This window comes from Amblyomma maculatum, chromosome 7, assembly GCF_055883805.1.
Source record: "Amblyomma maculatum isolate TAMU_Amacu chromosome 7, ASM5588380v1, whole genome shotgun sequence".
NCBI classification, from domain to species: Eukaryota; Metazoa; Arthropoda; class Arachnida; order Ixodida; family Ixodidae; genus Amblyomma; species Amblyomma maculatum.
Genome location: NC_139350.1, coordinates 86,894,446 through 86,908,544, shown reverse-complemented (window position 1 = coordinate 86,908,544; position 14,099 = coordinate 86,894,446). Strand labels below are relative to the sequence as shown.

The following is a 14,099-nucleotide window of genomic DNA, read 5'->3' as shown; positions in this document are numbered from 1 at the left end:
TCGATTCTGTACGAGTTCTGCCTCTCTTGCGCGGTTACGACGAATGAACCGAGCCATTTGGGGGCCATTTTACTGCCAGGGTCTGTGTCAAAGAGCAGTACCTGGTCTCCGACGACAAACGTCTTGCTCCGTGCGCGCCTGTTATACGCCTGCGCGTAACTTCCCTGACGTGCGCTCGACGTCAAACCCGCTACTTCTGCTGCTACTTCTAGCTGCTCGCGTAGCTGTCGCAAATACTTCGCGGGTTCTTCCCCGAGTGTGTTCGGGAGGGGTTGCTGGCCTGTCAATGTTCGCTGCAGAAGTGCTAGTGGTCCGATAGGGTTTCTACCGAATAAGAGCCGGAACGGCGCCACGCCTGTAGTGTCATGGGGGACTTCCCTGTACGCCCAGAGAACGAGCGGGACCAGTATATCCCAGTTCTTAGGATCTTTCTCAATAACATGGAACAACATGTTCTTCAAAACGCGGTTCCACCTTTCCACTGTCTCATTGCTCTCCGGATGCTCAGGAGTCGAAAAACGCGGTGCGCATCCCAGTCTTGCTAGCATCTCACGCGTCAGCTGCGCCGTGAAGTTCGTTCCCTGATCTGAACAGACTACCTCAGGTATGCCTGTGCGGCTGAAAATCGTAAGCAAGGCGTCGCATGTTGCCCTAGCGGTTAGGGATCGCAAGCAGACTACCTCCGGCCACCGCGTGCACAAGTCAACGAGGCAGAGAGCGTACCTATGACCCCTGCTCGACGGAACATCGAGCGGCCCGATTATATCGACATTTACGACCTGAAACGGATGGTCGGGTCTGGTGAGAGGTGTGATGGGAACCCTATCTTTAATTCGCCTGTCTGAGCGGACTTGACAGCCGTGACATGTCCTGCAGTGTCGCGTTACGTCCCCTTCTAAGCCTGGCCAGAAAAAGCTGTACTTAATTCTGGTCTTTGTCTTCCATGGCCCCAAATGGCCTCCCCAAAGGGACTCATGCGCAAGGCAGAGTACCTCTTCACGCCTGCTAAGGGGGAGCACAAGCTGCTTCACTTTGCTACCGGAGATCGAGTCCCAGTGATACAACAAGCCGTCTTAAACAAACATGCCTGCCTTCCCTGCCTTTGCGTCAGCCCACGCTTTCTTTAAGGTTTCGTCTGATACTTGGTCGGATCTGAATACCTGGCGCTGTTTTAGGGCTGCGTCCGCGTCATCCTGGATCGAGATTACATCTTCCTTCTCGCTTTCTTCCAGATCTACTTCACAGGGCTGTTCCGTCGCCACACCCTGCTCACCACTCATTAGTTTGTCTGCCTCAGGCCCCGCCGCTTGCTCCTCGTGTGATGTAGAGCTCAGTTTTGCGCTCCGCTCCGCCATGGTGACAGACGCGTTAACTGCTTCAGACAGAGGGCAGGCCTTATTCATAACAAGTGCCTCGTAGCGACTGTCTATCTCCGAAAGCAGTTCCCAATCCTCCCTGGAGAGCAAACAATCCACTCCCTCCGCCAGCTTATCCGAAAGCGCGCATACAATGTCTACTGCCTCGGGCCCTGCTATGTGTGCGGTCGGTCGCCTGATGCTTACCGCAAGAGTGACCAGTTTTGCGTTAACCGTCTCCCCAAAAGCCGAAACTAGCTTTATCGATCCGGATGGCTCCCGACATATACTTGGCACGAGGTCTTCCCTAACCACGGCTATCTCGCTACCGGTATCAATTATAGCTGTCGCCGGTATCCCTGCGCACTCAATCTCCACCTGCTGTAGCTTCGATTTGCGTACCTCGTCGAATGACTGGGGTGTTTTCATCTCTGCTACTAGGGTTGTCTGGGAGGTTACTGACGCCGGTGTTTCGCATGCCTCTACGTTGGCTACAGCTACTTTTTGAGCTCGAGCGCGTTTCTCCTTCTTCTGCACATGTTGTGAAGCGCGAGGGCATTCCTTGGCTCGGTGGCCAGGTGCGCGGCACTCATAACACTGAACTGGCCGTTTGCTATCATTGTTCGCCGCTTGCGGGGGTCCCTTCGGTTTTTCCGCGTACAGAACAATTTGTTTCGCTGCGCGCCCCTTGCCCTTAGCCTGATCGAACGTTTGGAGAACGTCGGATATTTGATCCGGTTTTAGCCACCTCTCCTCCTCACGAAGACGCACATACTCTAAGCCCTCAGGGCTCAAGCTACCGTTTATGCGATCTGCGATGATCAGTGATACCAGGTCGTCTTTGGTTTCTACGTCCCGTGACCGAAGGTAGTACTGAAAGTACGTCTTTGTGCGCGAGGTGAACTGCGCCCAAGTTTCATCGCGGCGATTCGTCGCGCGCTCAAAGCGTTCGAGATATTATGAGGGGTTAAGCTTCAGCTCCTTTAAAACGGCTGTTTTTACCGACTCGTAGCTGCCACACTCATCGTCCCCGAGGTTACGGAGAAGGTACCTGACACGCTCAGCTAGTGCTGGCATGATTAAGTGAACGCGGCTTTCGTTTGGCACCTTGTACGTCGTAAAAATTCTCTCGACTTCCTCGAACCATAACGGCACGTCCGCGTCACACGGCAGCTTCAGTCCCTTAAGGACTTTAGTGCATTGGGAGACTGGATCTGGCCCCATTCGACGCTGATTGTCAATGTCTGACCTTACAGACGTCTGCCCGCTTCCCGCTATCGCCATTGCAACCGCTGGATCTAGCCCAAGTTTCTGTAACTCTAGGCGTTCCTGTGAAAGAATTTTCAATTTTTCCAGCTCAAAATCTAATTCCATGCGGCGAATTGCAACCGCATCGGATACCGACATCTCCGCTACTTCACGTAGCGCTCCTGCTACCGGCTGAGTTGTCGCATGCTCCGACTGCTCGCTGTCATCTGTTATATTTCCCCCTGTCTCTCTCTCGCCTACGCTCGCCATCATGCTCCGTGTTAAAACCATACGCCACTTTACACTTGAGCCATAGCCACTTCAACAAAGCGCAAGAACTCCCGCTTACCCGTGCTGGTGTCGCCAGTTGGGGCCTCCGCCCCTTGGTGCCGCAGCCTCGTCGGAGTCCTTCCCCAGAACGCTGCCTCTGGTTCGGGGCCTGGATCACCTTGCTGCTTCTGGCTGGACGTGCGGACGCTTGTTGCCTAGTGGGTTCCCAGGGCCTGGGTGCTCTGGGTGATGCTCGTGGTCGCTGGTTGCCGAACCCTGTCGTACTGCGCCAGTGATGTTATGTTCGTTGTTCGGCAGGTACAGAAGCAGAAGACGAGAACAGTAGACGATGATCTGATGATGGTCAGGAGGAGATATATATTTACAGATGAAAAATATTATTTACATTGGCAAACAGTTACAGTAACAAGTCACACAGACAACTGCAACTTAAGACAAAATAGACTCTCACACAGAGAAGTCACTACAAGCCCTTACTTTTCTACCGAGCATCTCGGTTAAAGCCTAGGGACTGTAAATACGTGCTAAGCACGGAGCCTCAATCTTGACTGACAAACATGGTCCGAGGACCGCTTTTTGATGACAAGCATCAACAAAGGCCCGAGGGCGGTCACCTTCGGTGATCCGCCCCGAAAATAAAGCAGCCAATCAAATTATTGAAAAACATGCCACAACCCCCGTGGGTTGGGAATAATCTCGGACCTAGGTCCTTAATTACTTCAAATAAAAATACAACATTCAAAACACACTCTTTCCACTCGCCGGTCCCCAAACCCTCTCACACGGCGCCTGTCTTTGCCTCCCCTCCTCAGCGTGTTTGCGACGCGACCTTGCAGCTGTGCCTTTGTGAAAGACGCGCCGCTGGGGATCTCGAGACGGTCACTCAGCCGTCCCGTTCGAGGAAAAGGGAGCGGGGGGCACTGTCCCAGAGCAGTGTACAGTCGCCGTCGTTCGGAATGTCTCGGGCACAGCGGGAGAACGCTGGGCTGATTGCCTACTTGGGGGGGGGGGGGGGGGGGGGGCAAGTGTCGCGCCTATTGTCGCCCTCTGCTGGCCGTAAGGTAGTTCACAGAAGCGTGGCATTGTTGATCCCGGCTGCGTTCGCGACTTGGCGACGCCTCGGGGCGAAAGGAGGAAACAAACCAGGCCTCCCGCGCGCCCCGCGAGCCCGCGCCCAAGAAAAGGGGGGAAAAGGAAAAAAACAGCGCTCGCTCCTTGACCGCCAGCGCGACTCCACGTGCGAGTCGCTTTTCGCTGCGGCCTTACACCGGGCAATGCCGCAAGCACTTATGCAGTGTGCAAGGAAGACGAAAGAAGGCACCGAATCATCGAACAGCCTGGTAAGGTGGCGAACATGGTGGAAACCCTGGGCGTTGGGTCAAAGTGTTGTGCTGTGTTTTGCTAGAGTGTGTGTATGAGTTATGTCAGCGTTGACATCATAGATGCTTCGAACTTCTACCTGCACTGTGAAATTTCAGCGTTCAGATCACAAGTTTTGCACGTGAAAAGGATCGGTGATGATTCTGCTCGTGTCGGGGAGCAGGGCCAAAACAAGCAGACGCCATCTAAGTAGCTCGCAGTGAACTTTTTTCGCCAAAGTACTACGTTTCCTGCAACTAGAGCAAGTGATGTCACATCCAATACTTGGAGAGGTGGTGCTCTGGTCGTCGCCCAGCAGAACTGGAACTTGTGGATATCGTGCAACATTGATCAGAGTCCGATGGCAAAGATAAGGCGCAAGCATGTGAGCGATGATATCGAACCGTTAAAGCTATCAGGTGGACCACGACGTGAAACTGACGGCCGAGTGCAATCAACGATGTATCGTGGTCACTCAGCGCTGACGAATCAGTACAGTCAATTGGTGGATGTACAGCAGAATGATGTTCGGAAGACGTTGGACAGAGTGTGGGCTGCGGTGTGCGATTCGGACCTGCGCTGCAACGCCCTACGGATCCATCTTGTTCTCTATAGTTGTCCTGTTGTGGAAGCTGGAAGCCAGCCTTCGTGTAGTATATCATGTCATCATTGACGAGAGTCACAAGCGAGATACCTGTACCGAATTCATCATGGTGGTCATCAGAGGCCATTGATGTGACACTGTTCCAGCTTCGAGCCGTCTAACCTCAGGGCGCGGAGCGTGTTGCAGATTCGCATAGGAATCTGCAATAAGAACGAAGAGAAGGGAAACGAGGTTTGGGACTGCAAGGGCGCGCGGGATCGACTGTGTGCCATGTTGGCATACTGAGAATCGTGTGAACAGCTGGGGATTAAAGATAGTCAGAGGTGGCCTTGATGTTTGCCCTTCTTCTTCTATACCATCAACGAATGAATTAGCAGTGATGGGGAGGGCAGAAGAGTTCGGAACCTCACGACAGAATAGATATTCAGCTTTAACCGAGGATGATGACTTTAGCGTAGAAGCAATGAACAATATTTTCAGAGATATAATTACTGAGTGCGTGGTAGAAGTAGGCGATAGGATAGTTGGAGAGGATACCGGTAAACTACCTAAGGAGACGAAAGATTTGATTAAGAAACGCCAAATTCTGAAAATAAAACCAATTGCTGGGCTAGTCGGTGCATTTCAAGGAAACATTCCACAGCGCTACAAATACAAACTCACAAATACACACTCACAGGACAGGCGCTGACTCCAGCTTCTTTTTCGAAACGACAACGAAATGAAACTTCTTCAAAATGACAAAAAATGAAACATTTTTGGCCATGCTAAAAAAAAAAATCAAATGCTCCCATGCTGTCGGCAAGGTATGTGTCACGTTAGGCCTTTCCTATCTAAACGAAAACTTTACATCCGCCCGCCCACTGCAAATTGTGTGGTTTATTTATTTATTTATTTCAAATAACCTCGTGGCCCTGCGGCATTATTGAGGGGAGTGGCAAGCACAGATACAAAAAATGAATACAATCATGGGTTACAGCACTGCATATATTGTTCACTGCACTGAGTTACTGCAAATTTCAACAATGCATGAAGAAAAAAAAACAAGGAAAGAGAAAAGAACAACAAAAACAAACTACAAATCAGCGACACAGAGTTCATGTGGCAATACTAACCGAAGGGCACACATGAGCAAGAAAAGCAGGCACTCAACTTTTTCTTAAAATACTCGAGATGGTCGGTGAGTGCCACATCCGCTGGCCAGTGATTCCACTCGGATGATGTAGTTGGAATGAAAGATTTTTGGCGAGCGGTAGTGTGACAAGGTGGAACGCCCACTTTGCGTGGATGGTCAATGCGCAATGAAACATACGTGGGTGGAATGAGCAAAGCTTTTTTCAAAACAGGATTGAAATTGTAGATCTTAAAAAAAAAGGACAGAGTCGTGAAATTTTTCGGCGCAGTGAAAGTAATGGTAGTGACAATGTGCTTTTTATTTCTGTGACACTTGAAGTACGGCCATAGTCGTGCAGGATAAAACGAGCGGCACGGTTCTGAACAACTTCCAAAGCAGATATAAGTGACTTAGCTTGAGGGTCCCATATCGACGCGGCGTATTCAAGCTTCGAACGAACCAATGTTTTATACAGAAGGGGTTTGACTGAAGTGGGTGCATTAGAAAAGATCCTTTTTATGTAACCGAGCATGCGGTTAGCGTTTCCAATAATGTAGGTGATATGCTGGTTCCAGGATAAGTTTGATGTGAGATGTACACCGAGGTATTTGTACGAGGTAACCGGGGCTAACGAAACACTGTTGATGCTGTAAGAGGCTGGTGGCGAGACGCCTTGACATGAAAAGCGCATGGCTTTGCATTTTGATGTGTTTAAAACCATTTTCCACTTAATGCACCAGTAGTAATACGATTAAGATGTGCTTGCAACGAGTTGGCACCATTAGTGTTTTTGATTTCACGGTACGGTATGCAATCATCTGCAATAAGTTTCATTGAGGATTTTATATTGTTAGGCAGATCATTGATGTACACAAGGAATAACAAAGGTCCCAGTACCGATCCTTGTGGTACCCCAGACGTAACCGGCATAGAAGAGGATTGAAGACCGTTAAAGTAGACAAACTGCGAACGATTAGTTAAAAAACAACGAATCCATTATAGAACATTTGGGTCGATATGAACATGAGCAAGCTTATGCAACAGCAGACTATGGGACACTTTATCGAAAGCCCTGCAAAAATCTAAAAAAACGACGTCGACCTCTGAACCTTCATCAAGAATCGAATGAATTTCGTTGCTGAACGATAATAATTGTGTTTCACAGAAAAACTGCTTCCTGAAACCATGTTGTGTAGGTGTGAAAAACGAAAATGATTCAAGAAAATTAGCTGAGAAAAAATTATATGCTCCATTATTTTACAGGAAATGGAAGTTAATGATATTGGACGATAATTAAAGGGTGAATGTACGTCGCCAGATTTATGGAGTGGAATCAGTTTAGCCAGTTTCCATTCGTGTGGCATATCTCCTGTTTGAAGCGATTGTTCACATATTTTCAGTAAAAAAATTGCGGAGTACACTTTCGTATTCTTCAAGACTTTGATGTTAATGTTATCAGGCCCGCAAGAAGAGGAGATTTTCAAATTGTTAATTATGTAAATAATTCCGTCATAACTAAACCTGACAGGGTCCATTGGAAAGCTTATATTACATGCATGGTCTCTAATATCAGTAATGACAGTTGTGGTACTTGAAAACGCTGCACTAAAGGTCTCATTGAAGATGCCAGCGACGTCAGTGCTTGGAATAGGGTTTGATAGAGAGTCAACGAGGGATACAAGTGACTGGTCGCGTTGATTGACACTAGTCCAAAATTTTTTTGGATTGTTCGTTAGGAGCGTCGGCAACGTCACATTAAAATAGTAGTGTTTCGATTCCTTTAAAGACTTCTTGTAACTGTTAACAATTTTTTTGGAGTGCTGACCAGTGCTCACGCTTTCCAGAAGACTTAGCTTTGCGGAAAAGCCTCCTTTTTTTGTTTGCCAGACGTTTTAATTAGCTGTTGTACCATGGACACTGCCGGTTGGTTAAAAGCTTTCTTCGAGGAATATACAAGTCAACCAGCTCGCAAAGCCTGTCTTTAAAAAGGTGCCAATTGGTATTCACGGAACTTTCGTTGAAATTAGCCAGAAATTCGTCAAGGAGGTCTTCAAGTGCTTTATTGATCGCAGTGTAATTTACCTTAGCATAATCATATATTAGTTTTATATTGTTATACGACGTTCGAGCAGGTAAGTTCAACATGACATGTAATAAAGAATGGTCGCTTATACCTGATAAGTAGGTAATATCAGATACAGCATCAGGGGCTGTTGTTAGCAACAAGTCTAATACATTGGAAGTGGAAGATGTGACCCTCGTAGGCTGCGTGATTACCTGTGTTAAGGAAAAGTCTGAACATTCAAAAAGTTAGACAATTCTGACGTAGAGTTGGTTGCGGTATACGGAACGTTAGACCAGGTAATATTAGGGTAATTAAAATCACCAAATAAAAAAACAGGAAAATTCGGAAATTTGGCACACACCGCGCTTAGCGTGTCACGAAGTTCACTGGGAAAACCAATCCCAGTAGAAGGCGAACGGTGGCATGCACAAAATACAAGTTTTTGATATTCAGTCGTGATCTGAACACACAAAAACTCCAGTGTCATGGGAATATCAATGTGAAGGCTATCAAGATGGTCCGAGACGGCAATCAGAACACCGCCACCTTGTGCGACTGCGCGATCACAGCGAAATATGGAGTACCGCTTTTCGATAGCGAGGATTTCGGTGCTTCTAACACAATCATTCAGCCATGTTTCCGTTAGGACAATAATGTCGGCCGATGTGGTATCGGCGGCACAGGAAAGGTCATCATGATTTCGCAAAACACTGCGTATATTGGTGAGAATATTACTGAAATTCCAGAGATTGGTCGCGCACGTGGACGGAAGCGCCCAGCCAGCTATCTCGAACCATCAGAACCACCCGCGGCACTAGAATTAACACGTGAAGTGGTAGCATACACGCTAGTTTGTTCACAAACTTTGTCACTTTCAGCACAATAGGAGTAGCATTTCTTGTTTAAGAATAACCTTGCGTGCCTCAGTTTAAAGCGCGTATTAGGCGCAGTTTCCTTCGCAAATTCCACCAGTTTTTTTCTAGCATGCATTGTAGATGGACTAAAATCTTCAGACATGGAAACGTCTGAATCTTTCAGTTTAGACTGTGCGTTTAGCAGCATTTCTTTTGTTTTGTAGTTGGAAAATTTTACCATTATTGGTCGCGCTTTGGTAAGGTCTGTAATGCCGATTCGGTGGGCTCGGGCGATATCATTACTAGAAATGGTAATTCACATTTCTTGCTGTATTGCATTCACAATTTTTCCTTCTGATTGCAACCATGTTTCGGTGCCTCCAGCGCCTTCAGATATACCGAAAAATAAGAGGTCATCTCTGCGGGATCTATCTTCGAGATCAATCATTCGGGCCCTTAATGAGTAATTTTCTTTGGCTAGGCATTCAGCAGTTGCTTTGAGAGCATTCAGGTCCTGATGGAAGGACTCAAGACCCGCAAGTTGGGTCTCAATAGTAGTAAGCCGGTTTGAAATATCAGTAACCTTCCCGTCTAGTTCCTCTTGGTTGCATGTAATAGTTTTAATTGAGTTCAATATTTCGACCTGCCCCTGTTCAATGTTTATTGAGCGGATTCTTAGATCCTCCAGAAGGGCGAATATGGCACCGCTGTTAGATTCTTGCGTCGGGTTTTGAGTGCTGCTACGAGTGTTATGGCCAGGGCCAGGGTTTAATTCAACGTCTCCGGACAAGAGCAATTTGAGCACACAGTAACACTGGTACACATTTTCTAACAGCACTTGTGGGCAAGGGAGCATAACGAGGCAGACATTATTTGAACGCTTGGATGAAACTGGACTAACATGAAGGATAAAAAAACGAAAGACATTGGTGAACCACATCGTGTCGCTGCTCCCATGCCCACTAAAGTGGTGGCGACGGTGCAGCCCATTCTGCGATGGTTGACGTCGAGTCGATCCGCGGTAAACATCTTGCGAAGCGGTGATCAACTGCGTCATGAAAGCATTCCATGGGTCGCTAGAGCATTTGTCGCTTGCCGCCGGCGCACTCCCGTCAAAAAGCGCTAATGGGATTCCGTCGTGGCACAGAACTGGATCCGAAGCGACGCTGAACAGGAAACTGAAGGATGAAAAAACGAAGGACATTGGTGAACCACATCGTGTCGCTGCTCCCATGCCCAAGGTAGATATACCATGGTAGCGAAGGCTCCATAGACGTCCATTGATCCAAAAAATGGCGGCTCATGGGCACCGCCATATTCGGAGGCAACTACGTATGAGTGACGTTCAAGGACGTCACGCATACGTATGATTTTAGCGCGAATTTTAAAGTGGTCTTTTTATAGAACCCGCATTTTCAAGCCGGTACCTCATGAAGGTTGCCTTTCAGTGCGCACCAACCTTTGCCAGTCAAATGTGCTCGAGTTCCTGCTAGTTATGGCCTTGTTAATGTGCAATTCGGAACCCAATGAAAGTGACTGGCAAAGAAGGCAGCATAGAAAGGCAGCAACACTTTCAGACGCTGGCTTACCTTGGCTGGCTAAGCATGCAATCATGCATGATTCGTAGTGGAAACCTTGGTGGAAATACTAGTGCAAGTACTTTTGAGTACAAGGTATGATGCACAAAGCACAGGCTCAAGTGCACAGTTTGCAATACAGTGTACGGCAAGTATGATTTTCATATTTATGGTTTATTACTGCAACCAAACAAATACAGTGATAAAGCACACCAACAAAAAATACGCGTTACAGGCAGCTCAAGCAGTAGTTTTTTTAAGCTGGCTATTCATCTCAATGGTCACAGTGCGGATAGAAAAAAGCCCTGCAGTTCCACGAACGTTGCCAGGTAGGAAATTGAAAAGCATAGAAGACAGTGCTAAAATAGCTTTAATTGAGGCAAACATGACATGACATAAGTAGGCGCATCAACACATAGACCATGCAGCACACTGGGATTACTCTTCACATTTCATTTCTTCAGCTGAAAGATATTAACAGCTGTGTTTACATCTACAGGACATGTTCAAGCTAGCTTTAGCATCAACAAACCTGCTCAACGCAGGAGCACACTACACATTGAGCCTACGTGCAACCTCCAGAACTACTTCTAGTCGTCAGCCGGATCAATTTGAAGTAATTCTAATCCAACAAAAGCATACACGAAGTACGGCTTACACCGAGGTTCAAGGACGTTAACGTGGCAGTACGGCATGTAATCATTGTACTCTACGCTACAACATAGCCAAATAAAGGTCCAGGGCTGTTCTGCTGTTCGTTGTGCTCCAAATGTTCCTACTAAAAGCCCTCAAGATGCAACAAGCCTGCTTAAAGGTGGCTTGGTAGCCAGTGGTGCTGAATGGCAGTTACGATGACAATGGTTCATTTCATTATACCTGCGAGCACGAAACTGGAATAGTTGGGCAGGTGGAAAAATTGACCCGAATGCCATGGAAACTAGGCGAATCCATTGCCTAGAAGGTCTCCATTGGGAGCCATTCACTTTATCTTTGTGGAGGTTTATCTGACAATATTCTGCAAGTACAGAGGGGACACTTGAACAGGCTGCAAATGGCACAAAAGCACCCTAAAAGAGTGACATAGTGGAATGAAGGATGAAAGATGCAGGCTATTTTGCAGCTCGTGCAATGTAGCAACTTCAAAAAACACTGCCACTAACTCCAGAACTATAGTTTTCATTTGCTCAACCTCACTGCCTGCTTCGTGGCTTTCCGTTTAGTTGTTTGACTGTGCAGTTGAAGATTTTTGCTGTGTGCAAGCCAATGAACCTCACCGTGACGAACAGGGTAAACAAGCTATCATAAACATCATCCCCACAAACAGTCAGCGATCTTTCTACCTTGGATTGAAGCAACACCCACAGATCATGCCCTACATGTTCTTTTCCTATAACATTGAAGGTAGACGCAACAAAAAGCTGCTCGCAAGCATTGATAAAAGCTACAAAGGAGGGTGCCGGAACCGATAGGCTTCCAAAGTCACCTTCTCCCGGAGTTTCGACACTTAGGTACAAAAGAACTTGGTTCTGATCGGCAAACGTGGCGTTTGCTAGTCTCGGTTCACACGTAAGGGACCCTGTAACACACCTGTGGTCATTAATAAATTTGCCAGCAAGCCACCCAGCAAAGTAGACAATGTTGTTCTCTGCCATTGGAAATGGATAATCAGAAGGCAAAACTTCTACTGCAACTGGCAAAGGTGTGGTGCTGTGCAAAGAGAAGGAACAGATTTAGTAAAACAAACTGGAAGAGTGGCTAGAAGGCTAGACATGTCTTCAGCACAATTGCTGCTTTCCGACAGTTTGAAGAAGTTGCTGACTGATCTTCAACTGAGCTTCAATAAAAGCAGCAACAGCTGGTGTTAAACGCTCACACAGACTCTCTACCAATTCAGCAGTGGTCTTCATCCGTCTGCGCTGAAGGAGCCGTTCTTGCAGCCTCTTGTTGCGGTTACGGAGCTGCCTGAACTTATTACGAAGTTTCTGAAGTGGCCGCCTGTCATTGATGGGCTGGTGGATGATCCTGCAAGGAACGAAATCGACGGAAGAGCAATAAGTTGCTACGTCTGGTTTAGTCATACCTGCATGTAATCTGGCAGCACCAAGAAGTGCGCAGTATTGTGAGAGTTCTAAAACTGCTAACCTTCATGAGAAAGTGGCGCACTGCTGAACGGAGCTCCTGGTGACAGATCAGCACGCGCTGACAGTGCTGTGGCCAACCCTGCCACGCCAGGTTCCAAAGATGAAGCGCTTGCTTCAGTGCTTGTTCTTGCATATGTGTGGTCAGCTGCGACCACAGAATATAAAGAACAAAATATAGGGACAGCACAGTTCTGGAAGTGAAGTCAGAAACCCAACAATCCACAAATAATAACCAAGCACCACAGGCAGAATTAACACTTACACGGAACCATCATCAATCCATTGGCGTGGGAACAAGCTTGGGGCAGCAAAGAACAAGCAGAGCTAGCACCATCTGCATCTGCGCAGCGCACAGATGAGGAAATGTAGCATATTTTTGAGCCATACCTCCTCAGGCTGTTCCAGCAGATACGAAAGAATAATCACCTTCTTGGAAGAGTTGCAGTGAGTGGGACGACTGACTCTGGATGTGCCCCTCGGCAACAGGTCCACTGGAGACAGTGGCTATCACAGGAAGCAGTTGAATTGGCTCTAAATTGTCACCGTTTTCAAAAGACTTATCCCAGTTATGGATGCAACCCTGCTCACCTGTTTCTCCAGCACGGTGCACTGATGCCGAAGTTTCACTCAGAGATGGTGAAAAATCCATGTCGGTGCTGCATTCGCTTGAGGTGTCTGAAATGGCAACATTGTTGCGGAAAGGAAAGAGAACTCAATACTTTTATGGTAAATAATCTCCAAAGAACTATACCTTCCATAGCATGCGGTTCACATACGACATCTCTATAGGAAAAAATTGCCCATTTAATAAAATAAAATTTTGTTTACCACCCTTATTCATTAGGCACATTATTTTGATGTCATCAGCAGCTGTGGAGCATCAGTGAATTTTTTAAATTTTTCTATGCTATGTTTTACTTTGAAGAGTGCGAAATTCGCTTATCAAGCAAACAGCGATAGCTCGCAAATAAAGTAATGTGCACCATATTGCTTCCAGATTTATGCAGGTCAGCCTATGGCCTATGTTGAAACAAGAATGGTGAATTCGTAAGCAATTACCGCAAGAAAGAAAAACTGACAAAAATGGCTTTCGCTAGCATGAATATGGAGGCAAAAGGCAAATACACAAATAATTATTACTACACTTCTACAATCGTTCAGTGCATGCTATGATACATAATACATGAACACATAATATCTCGAGAAGCTTTTCATCAGGTGTTCCTGCCCATGTCTGCATACGAATGCATCCTGATAAAACTGAAGATGGAAAACAATCTCTGTGCATAGAATAAAGCAAAGTTCTCTAGTACTAAAATTCTTCAAACGTGTAGGAAGGCTCCCTTATGCATTTAAATTCCACGTTTATGTGCACATGTTCATGTTTTTATTCCCCTCATTTCTTTTCAGCTATCAAAGGGATAACGAGAATGTACTCTGGTCGCGAGAGAGATCACTCATACCAGGATTGGTTTCATGGTGAATAGAGAA

At 46.9% G+C, this 14,099-nt stretch overlaps 1 protein-coding gene and 1 pseudogene across 1 annotated transcript; both read right to left on the bottom strand.

Moving 5' to 3' along the window:
• Positions 1 to 8,174: 8,174 nt before the first annotated feature.
• Positions 8,175 to 10,161, bottom strand: LOC146183883 (uncharacterized; annotated as a pseudogene).
• Positions 10,162 to 12,370: 2,209 nt separating this feature from the next.
• LOC146183882 (uncharacterized) lies at positions 12,371 to 13,840 on the bottom strand. Its single transcript, XM_084609549.1, has 6 exons — positions 13,837 to 13,840; positions 13,197 to 13,319; positions 13,035 to 13,112; positions 12,871 to 12,948; positions 12,610 to 12,753; positions 12,371 to 12,489 (listed from the first exon to the last, which is right to left on the bottom strand). Exons 1-6 carry the CDS (start codon positions 13,838 to 13,840, stop codon positions 12,371 to 12,373), a joined length of 546 nt encoding a protein of 181 aa, XP_084465675.1.
• Positions 13,841 to 14,099: the final 259 nt, after the last annotated feature.